The sequence below is a fragment of the Taudactylus pleione genome, unplaced genomic scaffold (assembly GCF_031769625.1).
Source record: "Taudactylus pleione unplaced genomic scaffold, aTauple2 ptg000036l, whole genome shotgun sequence".
Classification (NCBI taxonomy): Eukaryota; Metazoa; Chordata; class Amphibia; order Anura; family Myobatrachidae; genus Taudactylus; species Taudactylus pleione.
Window position 1 is genome coordinate 260,355 of NW_028284438.1, and position 25,187 is coordinate 285,541.

General features: G+C 42.6%; 1 protein-coding gene across 1 annotated transcript in view; it reads right to left on the reverse strand.

Moving 5' to 3' along the window:
- ARSJ (arylsulfatase family member J) overlaps nucleotides 1–23,358 on the reverse strand; it is a 124,736-nt gene extending 101,378 nt beyond the window's left edge. Inside the window, exon 1 of the mRNA XM_088452210.1 lies at nucleotides 22,408–23,358. Within this exon, the coding sequence (XP_088308336.1) occupies nucleotides 22,408–22,736 (329 nt within the window). The 5' untranslated portion in view covers nucleotides 22,737–23,358. The remainder of the gene's footprint in view (nucleotides 1–22,407) is intronic.
- Between the last annotated feature and the right edge of the window lie 1,829 nt (nucleotides 23,359–25,187).

Below are 25,187 nucleotides of genomic sequence, written 5' to 3' on the forward strand. Positions count from 1 at the left end.
CACTATATATAGTCTGGCTTGCGGTGGGAGGGTTAGTGGATGGGGGAGTAGGCTGCAATTGGGATGGAGTCATTACAGAGGCAGTTGGGGCAGGTGGGCAGGGCACAGGGTCACCAATATAGGTCGCTGGATACAAATTGTTACGCAGCGCCCTGATGAGCAACTCATATACCAGCCGCTGGAATTCGGTTTGTGTTTCAGCACTCATTTGCCGCATGGTGCTGTTTATATGAGTGGTGAAGTTATCTAGGTGGTCTGGGGGCCTTTTTAAAAGCTTTTCTGCCTTTTGTAAAATATTACCTGCAGGCACCCTGTTTTTCTGTTTTTTCCCAGGGCACTTTCTCTTTTGCTGGGAAGGTGCGGTAGGGGCTGGAGGTGGTGCGGTTGGTGGTGGGCATGGGGATATCGACACATCCCCCTCACTGTCAGCAATGATGCTTTAATCAGGCATAGACGCCAATTCCAGTTCTTGTGTTGGGGTCTGTATTGAAAGAAAAGAAAAAATAATAATGTTCATGTTTTAACTAATATTGTTTGTTTTTAATTCTAGTTTACTACATCCGTTGATGAGTGGAAAACCATCGCTGAAGTTTTTGAATGGTTTTTAAATTTCCCTAACTGCGGTGGAACCATTGATGGGAAACATATCCGCATCACCCCACCTGCCAACAACGGATTGTACTATTATAACTACAATGGATACTTCAGCTTTGTTCTCATGGCGGTGGTGAATGCAAATTACAAGTTTGTGTTTGTTGATGTTGGCAAGAATGGCCGTGCTTCGGATGGTGGGTCATTCAAACAGACGGCATTCTACCAGAGGTTTACCTCCAAAACCCTCAACTTGCCATCAGTGGAGGGGACGAAGCTCGGCCTAAACTACGTTTTTGTGGCTGAGGAGGCTTTCGCGTTACGTGAAAATACGATGAAGCCATATGCGCAAAGGAGCTTGACGAGAGGAAAGCGCATCTACAATTCTTGGCTTTCTAGGGGACGTTTTACCACAAACCAGTTCCACATTTTCCACACCAGCATAAACCTGCGTGTGGACAAGATAGACTGGGTTGTGTTGGCATGCTGTGTTCTGCATAACTTTTTACAGCGCAAAACTACCCAACAAAGGGCATCAGGCACAGCTATGCCAGAAGACCAAGACTATCTGGAGGAGATTGCCCAGTTTACATCACTGGCAGCACCATCAATGCAAGCCACAGGGACTGCACGGGCCAAACAGGTGAGGGAGGAGAATATGGCCTATTTAATGGGCCGGGTGCAGTGCCATGGCAGGAGGATTGTCTCAGATAATTGGCAATTAAGTGGACATTTGTGGAACATTAAACAAGTGTTTTTTGTTTTTTTAATAAAAACCATGATGTGTATGCATTGTGTCTCTGCTTACCAAACCTGCCTTGGACGGTCCACTGTGACCTACAGCCGCCTCCTCTTCTCCCTCTCAAGAGACTGATGCTGTGGTTCTTGTTCCATGATAAATGACATAAGAGGATAGTACCAAAGGGTGGGCCGATACACGACATCAGTGGACACTCCAGAATGTTTTGACTCCTCCACCTTCTTTCGTTCTTTGACATACACTGTACAGAGATTTTGGATTTTGGTGCGCACCCATTTCACAGATGCATCAGTACAGTATTGTCGACTGTATTCCACCAATTCCTCCAATGCCAATAGTTTTTTTGACTTATTGGAATAGTCACGACAGCTAACCCTCCATAGACACTCCTTTGCCTCCAAATGCTCCAAGAAGCCGGAGATAAACTCACGGTCCTTATCCAAAGACATTGATGGTGGGAAATAAAACATATTAAAAATATGGACGCATACAATGTCCTCATCATTTTTAATAGTTTGGTTTAATAGTTTGGTTAAAGTATTTTTAATGTTGATATGTTTGGTTGTTTAGTAATGTTGTGTATAATTTTAATTTTTTTAAAGTTGATTTGGTTTTGGTTTCTGTTCTTATGGTGTTTTAATTAATTTTAATACAGATTGCATTTTACAATAAATTAAAAAAATGCAGTCATTTATTTTATTCTGTTCCAAATATGATTTAAATATATAATATATTGACACATTACACATAGGTGGTCAGTGGGAGGGTGGGTGATGCATTATACACATATGTGGTCAATGGGTGAGGCATTATACACATAGGTGGTCTGTGGGTGGGTCATACATTATACACATATGTGGTGGTGGGTGAGGCATTATACACATAGATGGTCAGTGGGTGGGTGATGCATTATACACATAGGTGGTCAGTGGGTGGGTGGGTCATACATTATATACATATGTGGTCAATGGGTGAGGCATTATACACATAGATGGTCAGTGGGTGGGTGATGCATTATACACAGGTGGGCAGTGGGTGGATGATGCATTATACACATAGGTGGGCAGTGGGTGGGTGATGCATTGTACACATAGGTGGTTAGTTGGTGGGTGGGTCATGCATTATTCACATATAGGTGGTCAGTGGGTGGGTCACATTGGTGGACAGTGTGTCAGGCATATTCATTGGTGGACAGGATTTGCATATACATTGCTGCTCAGCAGCACTAGTACAATACTCACCAAATAATAGTAGGTCGCATGATCAGGTGTGCTGAACAAGGTAATCGCGTCCGTCTTCCTTGAGGTCACAATGCTGCACAAAATGGAGACTGGGCATGTACAGGGGTATATCAGTCAAGTGATGGAATGGACGATAGATCGTGCGATAGATCGTGAGTACAAACGCATGTACGATCGGATATGTGCAATTGCGGGATCTTCGCTCTGAAGATTATACCATAACTTGTGCTTCTAAGTTGTCCGCTCTACAGCTCCGGTCTTCATTACATAAAGTTCTATACAAGCTTTGATGTCTCGAGGTCTATGAGTCACTATAATGCTCATGTTAATGTCCCACATGATCGGAGGATCCCCATGATGGTCAGGACGCTACACCTATGTCGGTGGCCCCATGTTCGGGTGGTTACTATGGCAACGAGGACGCCAATGACAAATGCCTGGACGCAAGACCCACGTCAGCATCCACGTACATGGTGGGTTGCTTGTACAACGGATACGCCGAGGGAGAGTCTCGATGTCAGAGGCATTTTCGGATGCTATGACGATTCTGGTCAGGTGAATCGGGACTGAGGAGGAGCGGATTGGCTGACAAATTGTCATACACAGGTGTATTGCACCTGATTCTTGTTGGGACATTGTTCGGAAGGTGGTGTCCTCTGTTTTAGATAGCTGATCTGAGTCTAGTTTAGGTTTGATTGTTGTTTTTTCTGATTGGCGGACTGGAGTATTTAAGAGAGGTCAGTCTAGAATTGAACTTACTTGCTTACCTTGCCTTGATAAAGACCCCAGGAAGGGGTGGAAACACGTTAGCTTATTCCTGTGGAATCCCAAGGAGTGGCAGCTTGGATTCTATTATAACTGGTATCCGTGGGGATACGAGGGAGTATCCTGTATTTCTCCCACCACGCTATTTCAGAACTAATTCAATAAGTTCTGAAAGCATATCCGATAATTGTGCTTTTTTTCTTCTGTTAGGAGATATTCATGTCTATGTATGTTTGTGAACTTTGTTATATGTGTATTATGCTAGGTCCTGTCTTTCTCCCATTCTCTTTGAGATACACATCCATATTACTGTCCTTTGAAGTGGGGGTTATCAGTGATACGACTGAGGATATATAAATTGTCTGAAAGTCTGGCTCTCCATCGACAGAGGACGTATATTTATTGAATGATAAGAAATGATAGCAAGATAGAAGGACTGTTTACTATACCCTTCTTTCATATCATTGTGTTATCATTAGAGCGCCGTCAGATACCAATAACGTTTTTTGTAGAGGACTTAATTAATACCTCAGTCAATTTGATTTAAACACCTGTGCTCAGCCATGGATATCTCTAAAACATGAACTGTTAGGGAGCATTGAGGAGCATTTTTGGGAAACTCTGAACTAGTGCATATCAAAGTGTTGCCCTTTGTGTTAACCCAGAGGTTCCCAAACTCTGCCATTACAGTTCACATTTTTTTAGGATATCCATGCTTGAGCACAGGTGACTTAATTAGTACCTCAGTCAATTTGATTTACTGGACTCAAGCATGGATATCTTTAATACCTGGACTATAATGGCGGAGATTGGGAACCTCTGTGTTAACCTACAAACTATCCAAAATGTTCAACATGTAAAAATAAAAACAGACATAGTGCAGAGTGGACTAAAATAAATACTGTTAAAAAAGTGATATGAAAATAAACTCATCTGGACTGGGGGAAAGGCAAACTCTAAAGGGAACTTTTATTCTATAACATGAGATTGGCATTCCTACTTTTGGTAGAATTGTTCTCAAGATGTATGAAAATGAAAAACAATTTAATATATTGTATAGTTTAGTACTATGATATAACTCCTTTGAGTCAGGCAGGGAACACCCGAACAGCGGGTGGAATCGGATATCCAATGTTCGGAGCGGTTCGGATTCCACAGAATCCGAACTGCTCATCTCTAATAGGAATGTTTTAACCTGGTTGGATTTATTAAATTGACTATTGCATTCAAAAAAGAAGACTGGTGAGTGCCCCTTGTATTACTATAACAGTGATGCTACAAAGGAATATAATAAGGTTTTACAACCTTGGGGAGCACCCCAGCATTATCATTACAGTGAGGTGAGAGTGCAGAACTTGTGACTGCTTTATATATATATTGTGATAGAAGCACTGGAGAAGTCTGGGATGGCATATATGGTGTGTTCCCAGATTCCTTTCATATGTGTTTTAAAAAACCCCAGGAAAAGTCTGTTATGCCAAACAGACCAGAAGTGTCGGCTTTTGGAAAAAGTCGGATAATGGGTCCTGGGGGTGTGGATGTGAGAAGAGAGGGAGGGCTCCATCCACAGGCCATTCCAGGTGTTGGCCCTTTCAGTTTGAGAGCAGGATGATTAGTAGTTGCACCTGTAAGTAGTTCATATAGATGTGTTAAGGTTTTGGTTGAGTGTCTCACATATCCTGGGAAGAAACAGACACTGAGGTTTGTTCAGAGACACTGTGATATTTGAAAGTGCTGTGTTTGTGTTTGTGGTAAGGCAGTAGGCCCTGCAACTTGTAGAGATAGAATACCCTGTCTAGTTAGTGCCCAGACGGGTTAGGATTTATTTTTATGATTTGTTATTTGGTTGTGTATATTGCACAATAAAACTGGTTCTGACCAGCTTGCACGAAAACCCTGGACTGGTGTGCTGTTTCCTGGCTGCTGTGTGTAAGGAGGTGTCCATCTACCCCAGGAGAGAGACCCCCCTACCCCAACTATATCACAAGTGGTGGAGAATGCGGGCAAACACACTGAAAACTGCAGCAAGAGGAAAAGTTTTGCACTGAAAATTTAAAGAGACAGACACCTTTGTTGTTTGGATGTCAACCTGCGTTTTATGAAATCCATAAAGGTGGCGTTGGTAGATGCTTAGAGAAGCAAGATTCCACTTCCAACCTACACCTAAAGACAACATGGAGGACATTTTTAAGGCCTTGCTCCAATCTAACAAAACTCTGCAAGAAGCTATCAGAGCTCAGCAGGAAACAAACAGGACTCAGCAAGTCACCATAGAGGAAACCCGCCAGGCCTTAAGAGAGGTGGTACAACAGCTAGTAGTCCGGTCTGGAGATGCTTCCCCTGCTCTTCCAGCTCACACTCATACCATACGGGCCAGTCACTTTCTGCAAAAGATGACCCAGAATGATGATGTGGAAGCGTATTTAACGGCCTTTGAAAGAACTGCAGAAAGAGAGAATTGGCCTAAAGAGCAGTTGGCAAGTCTTGTGGCACCCTTACTCTCCGGAGAACCACAGAAAGCATACTATGACTTGTGCCCGGCTGATGCGAAAGACTATGTTAAATTGAAGCAGGAAATTTTAACTTGATTGGGAGTCACAGTATTTGTTCGTGCCCAACGAATCCACCTCTGGGAGTTCCAAACAAAAAAGCCTCCATGCTCGCAAATGCATGACCTCGTCCATCTTACCACAAAATGGCTTCAGCCAGAAACTCTAACAGGCCCACAGATCGTGGAAAGGGTCATTATGGATCGATATCTGCGGTCTCTACCTGCAACTCTGTGCAAGTGGGTGAGCCATGCAGACCCTAACACAGCAGACCAATTGGTTGAACTGGTGGAGAGGTATGTGGTGGCTGAGGAACTGATGAGTGGGCCCCACCGAGCCCTGATTCTGCAACAGCGACCTCCTGTGAACATTGGTAAGACTGTTCCAGGGGAGAAGGGTGCTGGGCAGTGGGATGTACTTAAGACTGAGGGTTTGGAACCTGGAGATAGGCCAGCCAGGCCAGGAAGGTTCCTACCCTGTAATAGACTTGATAATAGTAGGATTCAATGTTTTTCTGATGTGGTAATTTGGGCCATATTTCTGCTAATTGTCCACTTACCTCTGAACCTATGCAATATGATACTGCTTACGTCAATCGCAGAATGTCTTTCTTTGCACAGCCAGCCTGTACTGCTGACCGACAGGCTGAGACAGATAAGCAAATGTGTTTAGTTACTGTAGAAGGCAACCGCGTAGAGGCTCTGTTAGATTCTGGTAGCCTGGTTTCAGTGCTGAAAGCTGAACTGGTGAACCCCTTGAAGCATAACGGAAAAACTGTTGGTGTGACCAGCATACATGGGGATACTTGCTATTATGTTATTGCAGAGATGAACATAGAAACACAATGTGTTTCTGCGATAGTCTCTGTGGGTTTGGTGCATGGCTTGATGTATGATGCAATATTGGGGAGAGACTTTGCTCACTTCTGGAAGTTGTGGGAAAGCCGATTTGTTATATAAGTAAATAACCCCGACCCAATTGAGGAGGTTACTGATGCAGTAGCAGAGGGAGTTTCTTCAGAGTCTGAGGTGTTCCACTTTTCTAGCATGTTTGGCGAACCATAGAATGCTGACAATGATGGTGACTCACCAAGTGATGTGCCACCTCCTGAGATGGGAAACGTTATTTAGCTAGTTAGTCGTCTGCTTGATCTTGAAGTCAGAAAAGAGGGCTTTGCCGTGGAGCAGTTGAATGACCCTACTCTGGTTAAAGGCAGGGAAATGTAAAAGTGGGGGAGGTTAATTATAAAGTTTACCAGCCTGGCAAAAGAAAGCCAGAGCAGATATACCATGTAAATCTTATAAAACCTTGGAAGGATAGAGCAGCTCTGTCAGCCGTCCCAGCCCCTCCAGTAAACCCAGGGCCCTTGGTTCCAGAAGTGACAGTAGCTAAAACCCTGTCGGCAGTTCAACAGCAGGAAGTTAAGGAATTTCTTAGTAGAAATAGAGTTTTGTTTTTTGAGATAAACCAGGCAAAACCACAGTCATTAAACATTTCATAATCACTGACCCATAGGTTACCAGAAGCCCAAAAAGAATCTGTATCTAAAGAAATTAAAAAAATGTTGGAATTGGGTGTAATTGAAGAATCGCATAGTGAGTGTTCAAGTCCCATTGTGCTTATTCCAAAGCCTGATGGGAGTGTGCGTTTCTGCAACGATTTCCGAAAATTGAACAGTGTGTCAAGGTTCGATGCCTACCCTATGCCAAGAGTGGATGAACTAATTGAAAGACTAGGAACAGCCAGGTATTTAACCACTCTAGACTTAACCAAAGGGTGTTGGCAAGTGCAGTTAACTGGGAATGCCAAAGAAAAGACAGGCTTTTCTGTACCAGAAGGGTTGTTCCAATACAAGATGTTGCCCTTTGGGTTACATGGGGCACCGGCTACCTTTCAAATGGTGATGGATACAATTCTAAGGCCCCATAGACGATATACTGCTGCTAATCTAGTTGATGTGGTCATTCATAGTCCTGATTGGCAGTCTCACTTGCCCAGAGTGCAAGCAGTATTGGACTCCATCTCTAGTGCAGGATTGACAGACAATCCAAAAAAATGTTGCCTAGAGATGGAAGAAGTAAAGTATCTAGTACACACCATTGGCAGAGGTTTGATAAAGCCACAGTTTAATAAAATTGAGGCAATATAAAACTGGCCACGACCCCTGAATAAGAAGCAGGTGAGAGCCTTCTTAGGGATTACTGGGTATTATAGGAGATTTGTACCCAATTTTGCCACAATTGCAGTCCCACTAACTGACCTTACCAAAGGCAAACAAGAAGTCATGGTTAAATGGAGTCCTGAAGCAGAGAAGGCTTTTCAGGGGTTAAATATTGCATTGCATACCCAACCAATTCTGATGACCCCTGATTTTGACAGGGAGTTTGTTGTGCAAACTGATGCATCAGATGTAGGCATAGGAGCGATCCTGTCCCAGAGTAAAAAAGGTGAAGAACACCCTATTTGTTACTTAAGCAGGAAGTTGAATGTACATGAGAGAAATAATGCTACGGTCGAGAAAGAAGCGTTGGCCATAAAGTGGGCATTAGAAACTCTCAGGTACAACTTGATGGGATGGAAGTTCAGGCTGATCACTGACCATGCCCCTTTGAAATGGATGTCAGAGAACAAATAGAGCAATGGGAGAATAACAAGGTGGTTCTTGGCATTGCAAAACTTTAAGTTTTCAGTCGAACACAGGCCAGGAAGCCAGCTGGCTAATGCAGACGCTTTGTTGTGTGTTTATTGTTTGGGGGTTGCAGTTGTTCTGCCCCACAGGTCGAAAAAACGGGGGGGATATGTGATAAAAGCACTGGAGAAGTCTGGGATGGCATATATGTGTGTCCTAGATTCATTTCATATGTGTTTAAAAACCCCCAGGAAAAGTCTTTTATGCCAAACAGACCAGAAGTGTCGGCTTTTGGAAAAAGCCGGATAATGGGTCCTGGGGGTGTGGATGTGAGAAGAGAGGGAGGGCTCCATCCACAGGCCATTCCAGATGTTGGGCCTTTCAGTCTGAGAGCAGGATGATTAGTAGTTGCACTTGCAAGGGGTTCATATAGCTGTGTTAAGGTTTTGGTTGAGTGTCTCACATACCCTGGGAAGAAACAGACACTGTGATATTGAAAGTGCTGTGTTTGTGGTAAGGCAGTAGGCCCTACCACTTGTAGAGAGGGAATTCCCTGGCTAGTTAGTGCCCAGACGGGCTAGGATTTATTTTTATGATTTGTTATTTGGTTGTGTATATTGCACAATAAAACTGGTTCCGACCAGCTTGCACGAAAACCCTGGACTGGTGTGCTGTTTGCTGGCTGCTGAGTGTAAGGAGGTGTCCATCTACCCCAGGAGAGGGACCCCCTACCCCGACTATATCACAAGATATATATATATATATATATATATATATTAGCTGGAGTACCAGACCAGGATTTTAAGAATGGTTATTTTCACATCATCCTCCAACCAACCTCTCCTTAGGCAGGTCTTACGAAAAGTGTTACAAACTTCCGCATCAACAGTCCTAAGGTCTTCGAAGGAAATAGGACCTGTAACGGTGTAAAGCAAAATTTTGGAGATAGAAGCATTCAAAATTTGTCAGATGTACAGTGTAAAGACAGCCAAGAGCTTCTGTTGCTCTGATACCAGGATGACCATCTACAGTGACTCCCTGTTTTCTGTGCAGAAAAAAAAGCTTTCCATGTGTAATATTTTGGCAGCTCAGAGTACAGCAGGGTCCTTGCAAAGTCATCATTTTGATACAGTTCGAAGACAGAAGTCAATGTTGTTGCGTAATTTGGTATAGTCAGAGAGCTGAGAATGCTGGCAAAGCCTGCTAAAGCGCTCTTCGATAATAAACATTAAGATCATGACAAAACATGACAACACAAAACGCTTGCTCCGAGGCCCTATCCATATGCTGTGAAAAAATAGTCGATAAGCTAAATCCTTTTCTAATTCCGTACCTGACCTGTAGAGGGTGAATGCTATGCAAAAATTGTGTTTTTTCATTCATTAAAAATGAACAGTAATTAATTTCGATTTAAATTTTTTTTAGTTGCCTCCGCCCTATTTTAATATGCTCGTATGTAAAATTTCATGATCTTGGCTTGTAAACTGTGGAATTGTATAGAAAGAAGGATAAATTTTCACTTTTCCATTCTTTTTTCATTTTTGGTTAATAGAATACCCATTAGTATCTTTTTGAACAGAAGAAACAGCACAGCTGACCGACACTTCTTGCCCATTATGACCGACAGCTAGTGCATAAAGTCGTTTCCTCCTAGAGGCCTCAGTACTTTGGCTGCTTGTTAATATGTGCTTCATAGTGAACCCTGTTGTGCTATCCTGTTACCCTGCTCGGCTATTCCACTAAAACATGCTCTGTGCAGTCCTGATTTCATGTAGGGCGGTCCTGCTAATCTGTATTGTGCAATTCTGTTTTCCTGCTGCATACTCCTGCTAAATCTGCACTGTGCTATCCTGCTGCATAATCCTTCTAAACCTGCCCTATGCAATCTTGTTATCGTGCTGGCCAATCCTGCTAATCTGCAGTGTGCAATCCTGGATCCTGCTGTGCAAATCTGCCAATTGCACTGTATAATCCTGCTGATCTGTCCTATGCAATCCTGACATTTGATGGGGATATAGAAGCATTCAAAATTTGCCGGATGTACAGTGTAAACACGGCCAAGAGCTTCTGTTGCTCTGATACCAGGATGACCATCTACAGCGACTCCCTGTTTTCTGCGCCTAAAAACTTTTCGAGAAGCTTTCCATGTGTAATATTTTGGCAGCTCACAGTACAGCAGGGTCCTTGCAAAGTCATCATCTTGACACAGTTCGAAGAAAGAAATCAATGTTGTTGCGTAATTTGGTATAATCAGAGAGCTGAGAAAGGTGGCAAAGCTTGCTACAGCTCTCTTCAATAATAAACATTAAGATCATGACAAAATATAACCACACAAAATGCTTGCTTCGAGGCCCTATCCATATGCCATGAAAAAATAGTAGATAAGCTAAATCCTTTTCTAATTCTGTACCTGACCTGTAGAAGGTGAATGCTCTGCAAAAATTGTGTTTTTTAATTAATTAAAAATGAACAGTAATTCATTTAGATTTTAAATTTTTTTAGTTGCCTCTGCCGTGTTTTAGTACACTCGTATGTAAAATTTCACGATCTTAGCTTGTAAACTGTGGATTTGTATAGAAAGACAGAAGGACAAATATTTGCTTTTAAATTGTAGATATACTGTGTATATATATATATATATATTATGAACGAATACAGAGGACTGGGACCCTCTTATTGATTGCACTTTTTACACTGAGAGTGCCGCTCGTATCGCACTTGTTATATTGTGGATACCCTATTTGGGAAGGCACCCAGGACTCTAGTATATTTTCATTTAGCCAGAGTGCCGAGCATGGAGGATATATATATAAATAAATAATATCCTTTATGGAGTGTGAAATAGAAAGGGGATCCCCAAATGTAGGCAATATTTAAGTACTAAAAAGTTTATATATTATATATATATATATATATATATATATATATATATGATATTAGCCAAATGTAGTTAAATAACAAAGATACATCTTTGGAATTCAAAAATTCAGACCTTTGACAAACAGCAGAACAGGTGGAAAAATATCAGACCACAGAGCATGAATTACGCTTGGCTTGACATAGTGTATTTATGAGGACAGTGTTTTAGAAGTTTTTGGAGAGCTTTTACTCTTTTTTCAGCCAACATCATCATATTAAAGGGAAACTACAATAAAATAATGGTATAATACTATTAAACAAAACCTTCATTATACTGCTAACTATTGAATATTAAGCAAAATAAACACACACCCACATATATAAATATACCGTTATGTAGATTTACCAAATTATATAACAATTGAAGTTACTGACTGGATCTTGACATGACCCTATCCTCAATGTCAGGGTCCCACATCAATACACATGTCACAACTGTTGTATTAGATGACAGAGATGACATTTTAAAAGACACTTATGGGTTTATTTACTAAATGGCAGCTTTTCAAAGCAGCATATTATCTGCATTTTTGCCCCCAGATTTTAAAACAGCAATACTATTAACTGCAGAACCAGATGTGTGTTGTACTTAATAGCTATTTTAAATTCTGCGGACAAAAATGCTGGTACTTGTTGTTTTGTAAAGTCGCCAGCAGCAGAGACTAAATTTCCTAGACACAAGTTTATTATTATTAATTTATACGGCCACATGATTCTGCATCACTGTACTATGGGGAAGTAGAGAACAGTAAAATATGTAAATACACATAAATATATTCATATTTACACTAGGCAAATAGGGAAGTACATACTGTCTCTATTATTTGTTACCGGTAAGTAAGAAGTTAATGTACTGTAACTCTGAGTACTCTACAAAACACTCAAGGATCCTACACTATTGTTTATAGAAGTGCAGCTTTGTCAACCAGCACTTTGAAATTGTTTAATGCTAGATTCTAAAGTGGGTCTGCAATTCACACCATTGGCATATCCGGGTCGCAGAGATGGGGGGTGGGTACTAATTAACCAGGCTTGCTGGAGGGGCCCAATGGGGGCCTGGGTCTGGTGCCACCACCCTTCCCTTTTACCTCACAGCAGCCCAGCACACGCTGCTGTGTGCTGGGCTGCTGTGGGAGGCTACTTGTGGCTGCTGAGCAGCACTCTCCTATGCCTGTGGGGGGGGGGGAGAGATCACACTGATCGTGTCCTCCTGGCTTTACGCCAGGCTGAGGGGCTCACATTGCCCCCTTCCCCGGCGCTCAGTGGCGCTGCAAGGGGGCGTGACCAGTGAGCCAGTCCTGGTTGTGGAATTACAGGGAACAAAATTAATAGGGGTCCCCTGTATTGGCCACAACCAGCACTGGACTCCTTCTAATGGGGGTGTAATGCCACAGCTGTGAGACCCACTTCACGGTGTCCCCGGGCCAAAGCATTATCACTTCACGCTGGTCAGCTCATGCTTCCCCCTCTCCAGGGCACCCCAGGCCTGGGCTGATAGCTTGGGGCTATCCCCGAAATCCTGGGCTAAAACCTTCATTGTGTGTCCTGTTGTTTTTTAAAATATTTATTTTACAGGTGAGCTAGAGGTACCAGCGTGCCCTTAATGCCTAGCATACTGGAACTTGTGCTTCTTAAAGTACCAGCATGCAGGGGAGTCTTGCTGGGTGCTCTAGTTGTCCTCTAAAGGACAACATTATTTATTCTATATTTCACACAATAAACCTGGCACCCAACACCCAGGGGTGCTAGGGAATGCCCTGGGCTAGCAGCCCAGGCCTGGGGTTCCCTGGAGAGGGGGAAACCCTTTATTGGGGGGGCACCACCTCCCTAGGGACCCTCAGCATGGGCTGACTAGCGTGAGGTGATAATGCTGTTGCCGGGGGACCCCATGAAGTGGGTTCCATGGCTGTGGCATTACACCCCGCTAGAAACAGTCCAATGCTGGTTGTGGCTAATACGGAGGACCCCTTCTCATTTTGTCCCCCGTATTTCCACAACCAGGACTGGCTCACTGAGCTTATTGCTATTCATCTTTTTCCTCCCATATTTTCACGAAAAGGACCCGCTCAGAAAAACCTGGTGCTGGTTGTGCTTTTAGGGAGGGACCCCACATAATTTGGGGAATTTTAACACTTTTCTAGGTATTTTCACAGAAGCATGCATGGATCTCAGTGATCTGTGCATGTTTCTGTGTAACTCGCATATGCTCAGGCCATACTCGCTAGCCTGAAGCAGGTCTATTTTTTTAAACTCACAAGTAATATTATTTGAGTTAAAAACTCTCACTTTATTACACTGGCTGAGTTGTATGTTTTCCTTGGGAAACAACTGGGTCTAAGTTTCGGCAGTGCGAGTTGCGGGCATGTGAGAAACAGGTGAACTTGCATGTTCTCGGCTTCTCACACCCTATTACATAGGATGAGTGCTAAAATTGTGCAAGTATAAGGCTATTTAAGGCACATTTCCAAAACTCTGACCCTATTACATTGAGCCCTTTGAATCTTCAGAAAATACCATTAGTCTGCTTACTATTTTTGAAACAACAAATACAATTTTCTAAATTTACTGAAATTGATAGAAAGTGTATTAAAAGCAAATGTGTATGATTTTTTTTCAATCTTAACCACAACCAGGAAATATTTTGTTATTTTTGCTTCAGGTAGAAGGTAGTCCACCTGTCTTATACATCTCCATCTGTGGGTCTCCTGGAGGAAACAAAATATAAAGGCCTAGATTCTAAACAGCTACTCACTTCAATTAATAAAAGGCTACAGGAGATGAATGACCAGCAGATCCACTGTTATGAGCAGATGTAAATGATTAGCCCTTGAATCTGGCCTCAGTGGACCTTAGCTTGAAGGGTCAGGGGCCCAAATACCTGACTCTGTTCATCCAGCCTCAGTGCTCACACTATACACAGCTATTTGAGGTTGGCTCGATCTAAAAAAAAAACCCAATCAATAATACATAGGGAATACATTAAAAATCAATCAATAATACATAGGGAATACATTAAAAATCAATCAATAATACATAAGGAATACTTTAAAGCAGAGTATATTTTATTATCTTTTAGTAAAGATGTGAAATGCATATGCTGAATGGTGAAATGCGAGTCCATCAGCAAATCAGAAATGTTCAATTTTCATGCAGAATATATTTTATGCCCATAAATACTGTAAACATAAGTGTACAATTTGAATCCATGGTTTAGGTAATCAATTATTACAATTTATATGTTAAACGAAAATAGTAAAATATTCATTATTTGTGTTTTTGAATATACGTATTGTCAGTTACAACTGAAGTATTATTGAATAACAATCTTGGAAGCTCTAATTCCTCCCAGGGGAAAAGATTTCAGATCAGGATCTTCAACCTCCTTTTGAACAATTTCCACCTCCTCCTCAAAAGTCACTTCATCCTTAAACTGTGCTGTTATGAAATATGGCACACAGACTGTGAAGGGAGGAGCTATACTTTACCATCCTACTCCCTGATTGGCCGTGCTCCTTGCCAGGAATGCTTAGCCACCAAGTCATATATGCCTACTCTCCCGATTTAGTCGGGAGCCTCCCAAAAATCGGGTGCTGCTCCCGTCCACCCCGGAAAAGTAGGCATGCCTCCCGGCCCCTCCAGTCCCCACTGCAATGCCTATCCAAACACCCATAGCGGGGGGGCTGATGACGTAATTCTCGCTGAATCGCGTCATCATGACCCCGCCCCCTGCTCCACGATGCCGCAAATCTTGGCATTATGTAGCAGGGGCAAAATGACGCGAGTACATAGCTCCACCCCTAAACGGTGCACAATGTCCTGGCCACGCCCCCTTTGCCGCTCCCCCCCCTGCTAAGCTGAGGGGCAGCCAGGATATCGGCAAGTATACACCGAGTACCTATACTGTACTTTGTGACTGGATATACTTATTCTGCTACCTGGTTCATATCCAATGATGTTGTGTACAACTTTGAAATGATGGTTTCTCCAGAGCAGTCAAGACAACAAACATTGGCTTTGATAAATCCAAACTTTTATTCAAAAAGCTACTTCCATTAAATTTTTACTTCATCCTTATTTAATCCTGTAAAACTACACCCATCATTAGTTTCATGTTTCCAACTTTCTTGCTACAATTATTGCTTTGTTTATCCTCATTAATGTGTTAAATAAACTTAGTGTGGGATGAGATATTGAGACCGTATTTATCACTTGTGTTACTGTTACACATTTCAATGCATTTACTACATTGGTAGAATTGTGCTTAATGGGTTTATTCAGCACTGATTTTTTTACATAACAAAATATGGAAACTATGATTTCCATATTTTTTATGTAAATCTCCTATTCAGCAATAGGATAATGGAGAAGAGAATGCAATTATCTTCTCCATTAATTCCCATCTCGCAGAGTACCGCACTGTAGGGATCAGCCATTGATCTCTACAGTGCTTTAACGCTTCTTGCTATTCAGCAAAGCAAAAAGTGTTAAATCACTCGAAAAATATTTACTTTATATAACGCCATCTGAGATATATTCCGAAAACTGCAGGGACAGAGGGAAATTTTCCCATAAGTCCCTGCAGCATCTTGTAAGTCCGCCCAGTCTCCGAGCCTGCTTTCCGACAGGTAAGTCCACCTGGGGCATGTTAAACCTGCCTAAATTGATTGACATGTGTATACAGGCTTTATACTAGCCTGTATACATTTATATTTATGTGCGATTATATTTAACATTTACATATAAATGTTAACTATAATAGCACATAAATATAATAATTTAATAATAATAATTTTATTTATATAGCGCTTTTCTCCTAAAGGACTCAAAGTGCTTTACATTTACAGTACAAAATACAAAATAAGCTTAAACAAGGGACATTAGTGAAATGCTTGGGTGAATAGGTGAGTCTTGAGTCTATTTTTGAAGGATTCTAGAGTGGAGGCCTCTCGAACTGTGTGGGGAAGTGAGTTCCAAAAGGTTGGAGCCACAAAACTGAAAGGTCGACCCCCAGACGAATTTCGTGAGATTCTAGGTACTGTTAATAGTCCTTCGTCAACGGATCGCAGTAATCAAGTGGGACGGTAAGGAATCAGAAGCTGCTTCAGGTACCTTGGGCCATGGTCATGTAGGGCTTTGTAAGTTAGTAATCGAATCTTGAAAGCAATTTGCCATCTGACAGGCAGCCAGTGAAGGGAGTAGAGAATGGGTGTTATGTGGCTGGAATGGGGCTGGTTGGTTAATAGCCTGGCAGCTGCATTTTGTACCATCTGCAAGCAGTGCAATTCTTTTGCTGGGAGACCAAGGTAGAGGGCGTTGCAGTAGTCTAGGCGTGATGATATAAATGCATGTATGACTTTAGGCAGATCTTCTGAGGGAATTAAGTGCTTGATTCTGGCTATGTTCCTCAGATGAAAGAATCAGGATTTGATTGTGGCTGATACCTGATGTTTAAGCGTCAAGCCACTATCCAGGACAACACCAAGATTCCGCACATGTTCAGTGTTTTGTAATTCTAAACCCCCAAGTATAAGTCCTGTTGGTTGGCTATGCTGTAGCCCTGTCCTGTGACCTATCATAAGGACCTCTGTTTTATCAGGGTTCAGTTGCAGCCAACTGGCATATACATATACATGTATACAGGCTAATATAAAACCTGTATACACATGTCAATCAATTTGGACGGGCTGGAGATGTACTTACCCCATCGGCGGTCACCAGAAGCAGGGACGGAGACTATTCCCGAGCGCATGACTGAGCATGTGCAGAAGAACAAACAGAAGGTATTGTTTTCGGAATCCCAAAAATAATGCCTTCTGTAACATTGCAGGGACAGCGTGTTTCCGCAGCCACTGTCCCTGCACAAAATATTGCTGAATAGCAGCAATAAATTATCATAATTGATAAAACTCATGATGATGTTGCCCGATAATATTCTGGGCAACATCGTCACTCTTGCTGAATAGACCCCTATATCAGCAACATTCCATATGATGGGGCTGATGCAGAGCTGGGTGTATTTTATTCCAAAGAAAAGTGCATGTGCCTATTATTGCACATATGCAGATCTTTACTTATAATCTCTGTGTATCATGCTGAAAGATGCACATGCCTCTGCATTGGCAGCATTTGTGGCTGGTTTACAAGTCATCATCAGTGTGTACTTGAACCTGACCTGTACTCAGAGAGGTAGCATGGAACCATGGCGCCCGGAGAAAGTGTATGTCATAGCGCCCCCCACCCTGTACTGAACTGTGCCTGTGGGGTATGGCCAGCCTGTAGGGAATACTGAAGTGAAGAGGAAAGCAGCAAACTGATAGTATCACGCTGGGGTATGGAGGCCCCACTGGAGGAATAGAATGCCTCGGTGATCCGACATTAAACGGTAGCTCCTTTGGCACTGCTGTATTTATGTATAGCACCTAGAATCTAACTTTTATCTCCTTTGAATCATTGTTATTAGTCAATAGAGAAGTTTGTATTATATATTCTGATCATTTAACTTAAATTGACAGAATATATGTGCTAGAGTGAAATTCCACAGGGTGCACAGCTTATTACTGCAATTACTGCCCCAAGCAGCTGTCACTGGAGTGGGAACACCTATGAGAAGCTCCCTTCTTAGCTATGCTCCCACTTTGCAAATTTACATTGCACCTATATTAATGTGAGTACTACTAATCATGGTCAGTCTTCAACCATTGTTATTATTTCAGGTCTCCTAATATTTTTTAAAAGACCTTTCAAATAACACTGTGTGGTCATGCCTGGGAATATTTCCTTACTTTACATAGCAAAGCAGTTACTCTTTTTAATCTCATACCTCAGATGTGTAACTATTAAGTCCATTGAAGCACAACGAATGAATGAATGAATGACTGACTGACTGAATGAATGAGGAGAGAAGGAGGGAGGGGATCAAAGAGGAGAGGGGAGGTGAAAGTGCTGATAAGAGAGGGGTGGTGTCAGAGGCCAATACGAAAGGAGAGGGGAAGGGCAAAGCCAATCAGAGAGGGCCAGTGACAGAAGCCAATAATAAAAGGAGAGGATGGGGCAAAGCCAATTAGAGAGGGCCAGTGACAGAAGCCAATAAAAAAAGGAGAGGAGAGAGGTGGTGACAGAAGCCAATAAGAAAAGGAGAGGAGAGGGGTTGTCACAGAAGCCAATAAGGAAAGGGGAGGGGTGGTCACAGAATCCAATAAGGAGAGGAGAGGGGTGGTCACAGAAGCCAATAAGGAGAGGAGAGGGGTGGTGACTGAAGTCAATAAGAATGGAGAGGTGAGGGACAAAGAGCCGATCAGAGAGGGCTGGTGACAGAAGCCAATAAGAAAAGAGGGGGGAGGGACAAAGTCGATCAGAGAGGGGTGATGACAGAAGCCAATAAGAAAGAAGTGGACAGGGGTAAAGAGCCGATCACAGGGTAGAGAGGGGAGGGAATTAAAGAGGCGAGAAGTGAATGTAATCAATCTGACAGGAAAGGGGAGGTGACAAGATGACCAAAGAGGAGGGAGGGCTGGAGGGAAGACAATCTGGGCAGCTTGAGGGAACATGAAATATAAAAACGGATCTCTGATCCGTAACTTATTTAGGATATAGAGCAAACAAACTGAGATAAAACTAACAGGTTCCTGTCATACTGTGCCGTACCCCATGAATTCCGGAACTCTGGATGGCGCCCTCTGTCCATTTTGGCGTTTGGAGCTCATGCTCCACTGGAACCACCCTCGCTACACCCGTGCCTGTACTAACTGCAAAATTTCCATATAATTGTCAGCATGCATGGGAGTTAACACACACTTGTTGCACTTTGTCTTTGTCTACATGAGAACACCTCTTGCTTCCTTTGTTCCACATCTATTTTCCTAATGTTACTTACCGGCTAAGTTCATTCACACACACTTAACTCCACATCAGCCTCAATATGCCTAAAAGGTGCAAAAAAGTATTTGCAAATTAATGACAGGTAGAGCCTGGTTTATACCTTCAGTGAGAAAATAATTCCTTTTGTTGGAATTAATAACAGTCTCTGCTACAGCCATAAACCAAAGAACACCCCCTTAATATATTGTACTCCTTAATGACATGCGGTGAGGTCAATGGCTGGGGAGGCACATGTGAAAACAAAGTTTTTATATCAAAGCTCTGGAGCATGACAGGGAGTATAATAGGGGAGGGAGTATGACAGGGGAGGCTCTGCCTCCCCTTCCTACCCTGATTGCACATCCCTGGTACTTCTCACCCATGAGTCTGATTTTTATACCTAGTCCAATAAAACCAAGCCTTGAAGGTGTAAATATAGGAGCTAGAGCAGTGGTTCTTAGCCTTTGTCAGTGCTCGCACCCTTTCAGTGTGCATAATACAACATATTTATCACAATGCAATGCAACACCAATGTAAAGGAAGAACAAGTGACAATATCAGTTTGAACACAGAAACACCACACTACAACAACACAAACCTGTTTCACCAGTAACATGATAATACTGGGCATTGAATGCTGGAATGAAAAATTAAGACTATGGGCTTCTTTCCGAAATGCTCCCCCTGAGAGGAATCCAATCGGACCCGTCTCATCACCCCCTGCAGAGGGACTTCTGGGTGTTAAACCTGGAAGTCCCTCTGTCTTGGGGCATCGCAAAGGATTATCTCTTATAGGGAGAGATGTCCTTTGCAATTTTCTAGGCACATACCGTGGTAATCAACCACGTTATGTACCCGTAGAGAGGCAGGATGTACCGCCTGCAATGCTTAGTACATCCCGCCCCTAGTGTGGCCATCTGCAACATTATTTTCATCTAATACCGCTGGATCCTTTTTTGCTTTTAAATTGCAACATTATTCCCATTTAACATTGATGGATAACATTTTTGTCTTTAAATTGATACCATATATAGGAAGTAACTGTGCAGATACTAGTTTCTTAATGAAGGAACATCTTACAAGATTTTTGAATTATTATCTGTGTATTATCTAAAGGATCAAATGGTGCTTTTCAGAGTACAGCTATTTTTATTGTGTGTATGAAGGTATACTTTGCCTTTTTAATTATTGTACAAGAATAAATTTGGTGATTTAAATTTATATATGTTCTCAATGGCACTTCATCTTTCTGGGGCAGCTCACACATGATATGCAATAATATTATTACAGAAGTTGCACTGAATATTGGATGGATCATAACATCATGATCAATCTAATATTCAGTATCAACTATGGTGCTGATGCGGTGTTGAATGTACACCTGTTTAGCATATGATGTGTTAATTTACACTTTATATGCTCAGAAAATGTGCATGTGAAAAAGCAGCTATGTGCATGTGCACTTTGGACCCTTACCACCAAAAGAGGTGGAACTGGGAGTGTGTCTGTGCGTGGGGTGGGGGTGGGGTTTAGGCTGAAGCTATGCCTTCGGTGCTAAGAAACCTTGCACCGGCCCTGCCAACACATGCATGGCAGATCTACACAGGGAAACTGTCTCCTGCTCCCTGCTGTGCCTGCCTTGCTAGTGATGATCGTTCTCACACTTGTGAGTGGGGGGTGCCGGAGCCAGGACTGGAGCTCACTGGATGGCAGATTTATTCTGTGTGTGGTGGGGGGTGCGGGAGAGAGGCTGCAGTCCCGTAGCTCCTAGGTAGAATCCGCCATTGTTTATGACCCAATAATTATAATCTGTTATCACTGCTATTCATGGCAATAAGATATTAAGTACCACTGGGATGTACTATTGATCATATCTAGGAACATGGACTCCAATAGCAGCCCATCCTTGAGATTATCTAAATGTATGCTGATCACATCAGTGATCACTTTAATTTAACATCCTAGTGGCCTCTGTGCTACTGTGCTTGTGCGTTCTGCTGACCCTGCATATTCGAGTGATAAGTGCCGGGGGAAGAATCAGTGCTTTTGCAAATCTGTAGCCTATAGGCTAATGCCTAACACCATTTCAGATGGTATTAGCTACCAGGCCAAGCTACTTGGTAAATTCAGCAAGAAAACAGCGCCATAGGTTTCTATGGGAGCTGCTTTTGTGGTTGAAAACGGGGAACCACAAAAGATATCTCCAATATTTACTGTGGTCTCCTGAAGATATATCCAGTGGATATATAATATTTGCAAGTACCCCCCAAACAATTGAGAAATAGGCCCTTGCATTCATAACATACTATATAAGTGACACCCACTAGCCCCACCCCCACCCCCAAAAAAAACAACAACAAAAAACAGACCTGTTTTAGAAGACTCACTTCAGTGCTTTCGAAAATTATACGAATAAACTATAAAAATCACATAATTATTATTTATTATTCTGTTTTGAATGTTAAATTGCTCCAGAAACATTACTTAAAAATCTGCCAAGTTTACCTTAATGCCAAACCTGCTTTGAATTCTAGACATTTCTGCAGATTGTTAGACACTGGATGTAATTTATTACACTCGGTAACCCAAAAACTAATGAGCTCATCTTGTACCATACAAAGCAGCAAGCGTTTCCTTTACAGAAGTGCAGGGATCTACTGGAGAAACAGCCTTGCTCAGCTCTTCTGCTGACACAAAGTTAATAAAAAGAAATAACCTGGAAAATTGTTGTTTTTTTTCCAGAGCTGTAAATGATCATTCTAGTGGCAGTCTCTATACAGGTTAAGGGTCATATTATTCATATGATACAACATCACAAATGTTAAAACTACAAACAAAAACAATCAACAAATGAATACAAGCGATATCGTGGTATGTTAATAATACTACAAGCAATATCGTGATATGTTAATAATACTACAAGCAATATCGTGATATGTTAATAATACTAACACTTTAGAGAAACTGCTGTAGTTTCTATACAGCAACAGTCTGCCGGGCATAAAGTATCAGTATAGTACATGGGAAGGATGCAAAGTCTGCAACGGTGATGGGGATTGCTCATGTCCTGCATTATATGTAACACTCAGCACTTACTTCCCAGTGATAAACTGGCTCCTAGAGGGTGAGCAGATGGGCTGCACGTAGTAGTTCTCCAGCTTTACTCCTTCCGAAGCTAATTTATCCAGTGTCGGTGTCCTGATCTCAGATCCGTGGTACCCAATATCTCGGTATCCCTGATCATCAGCCAGTATGAATATAATGTGTGGCTGCTGCCCGTCCCGTCCCTGCAGCTCATCTAGATCTTCATACATGGACTGTTGGTTTCCCAGATTTGGCTCACCTTTGTCCCAGCACAGGTACCCATAGGTCATGATGCTCACCATGGAAAATGCAGCCAGTGCCCCCAGCACCAGCATTTTCATAGTCAGCCTGCACCATTCAGATGTACATCAGGGGTCAGTCCAACATACTGGTGTAGCCATGTGCTGTCCTGTGGTCAGTGCGCCTCTGTCCATCCAGTTTCCAGGCTTCTTCAAGTTCCACCCCACCCCCACAGGAGCTGCTGCTGGATAAGTTTAGGTGAGTCACCGTGTCTGTTCCCTGCTCTGAGAATGTGCTGGCACCTCTCATCTAGTACAGGGCATTGTAAGCGGAAGGTGTCCCATTCCCAGCCCCGCAAATGACAACTTTCTCTGCGGACACATCTCAGGGCAAGGACGCTGCTACTCCAGGCTCCTCTACACCTCCCAGCTGCAAAGTCCTCTGAGAGACTTTAACTCACAGCATCTGGGAGTTTTTGGCAATTCCCCCAGAGTAGTCACACATGCAATCTGTCCCATGTTTCCTTCTGTCCGTTGCCGACTTGTCTGCCACACATTAACCTGTGGGGAAGGGGGGGTCTGTGTCTCTCACAGTACAGTTGCGCCCTTAGGCATAGGGAATGGTGTATACTATTATTCCAGCAAGGGTCGTCTGTTTCCCATCCAGCAATCCAGTCTCCTTAGCAGCCCGCAGACTGAGCACATTTACTGCAAGATGCAAGCCAGCCGGTTACCAGGGCAAGGTGGAAGGTAGAGAGAATGTCAGAAACTTGTGATGGATTTAGCTCTGCAGCAAGACAGGGGGACTCCGTCGTTCCCTTCCCTTATGATTGATTGGTGAATGAATGAGGTGTCAGGGGAACTTGCTCCCCTTCCTGCTGCACAGGGAGGTGAGACTAGTCTCTGTATATGACTACAGTACCTTTTATCTGTACAACACACAAAGACCTCTGTGGGGGTTTCACATCATGTGTAGATAGTAATTGTTTTTAGGGTAAGAGGGGAAAAATCCAAATGTAAACAGTTTATATATTGTTGACATTTAGATGGATAGGTTCCTGTCGGATTATAGAAAATACACTAGTTTATTATGTTTGTCTTATTATTACAACATTTTCCAGCTTAATTACTTTTTTCTGTTCCTTTACTGTAAATCCTATTTCTTAACTGAGATAACATCCCTCTGCTCTAAAACAGCTGGTGTGTCTCCTAATTGTGGCCATAAATGTACAAATTCCATAGATAACCCAGATTCTGTAACCCAGCACATTCTAGTTTTCATGGATTCCTTGCCGACACAGAAAAAGCGTGTAGATGCTTAAAAGAAAAGAAAAAATTACATTTAAAAAAATAATAAAAAAAAATAATGTAAGCAATTGTTACACACAAACGCAGCTTATATGAATGAGTTAATACACTGCTCTCAGAAACTACTTCCCTTATAATTCTATCCAAATTAACAACTATGTAAATTCTCTGTATTGAACTCATTTTATTTTTGCCTCTTCATAACACCACCCTCAATATAATGTTGATATTAAGATGATGTTTAAAGATGGGAGGGATCATGGATGTATCGTATAAAGGCCCCCATAAACGGTGCGATATGCACCTTGCAATGGCGACAGCCGATTCGATGGCCAGGGCCGGCAACAGAAATCTTGGGGCCCGGGACACACATGTTTTTGGGCCCCCTATATCCTCCCAGTAAGTACATGCAGCTCGGCATTTGGCTCATCCCCTGTGTCTCCCCAGCCTCATTCCTAACTGTGTCTCTCAGCCTTATTCTCGCCTGTGTTGCACCAGCCTCAACCCTCATCACTCCAGTAATATCCCTGTCTCCAGCATCATCTCATGTGCCTCTCCATCTGAAGCCATCCACTCATAACTCCTGTATCTCTCAGCATCATTATCCCCCCACCCTTGTCTCTCAGCTTCATCTGCTTCACTCTGTCTCTCAGATTAATTTTCAAGCCCCCGTGTCTCTCATCTTTATTTCTGTGCCCCGTGGATGCACATGAACAAAGAAGTGAATGCTAGTGTAAACGGCTGGTTTTTGTCTTTGCAGCCATTTAAATTTGAGGTACAGCATCGTCTGGGGAAACAGCACCTCAATGCTGATGCCCTTTCCAGAAAATTTGTTGGGCCCGATCCTCCAAACAATCCTATGGTGAAGCTAGGGGAGGAGGAGGAAGGGGATGAAGATGGCGAACTTTGGAAAAAGACAGAGAGCTGTGTGCCTGGATGAGTGGCACAAATAGTTGTGGGTGAGGCAGGTAGCTCGCCTGAAAGTTTCTTTGCTTCACCAGGGTGGTTTAATCTAAGGGGGGAGGAGTGTGAGAAGGTCAGCATAATTCCACATGAAGTGAATGTGGAATGTCCAGATATTTTAGGTTTGGCAGAGCAAAGGCAGTATGGCTGAAGGGTCAAGTTCAGGTGTTGCCTCAATCAGAGTCTGGAAAGACAGCTGATTACTGATACCTGTGTGAGGCTGGTAAAAGAACTGCAGAGACACTGGGAAACTGATCCGGACGGTGAAAAAGTTGCCCAGGT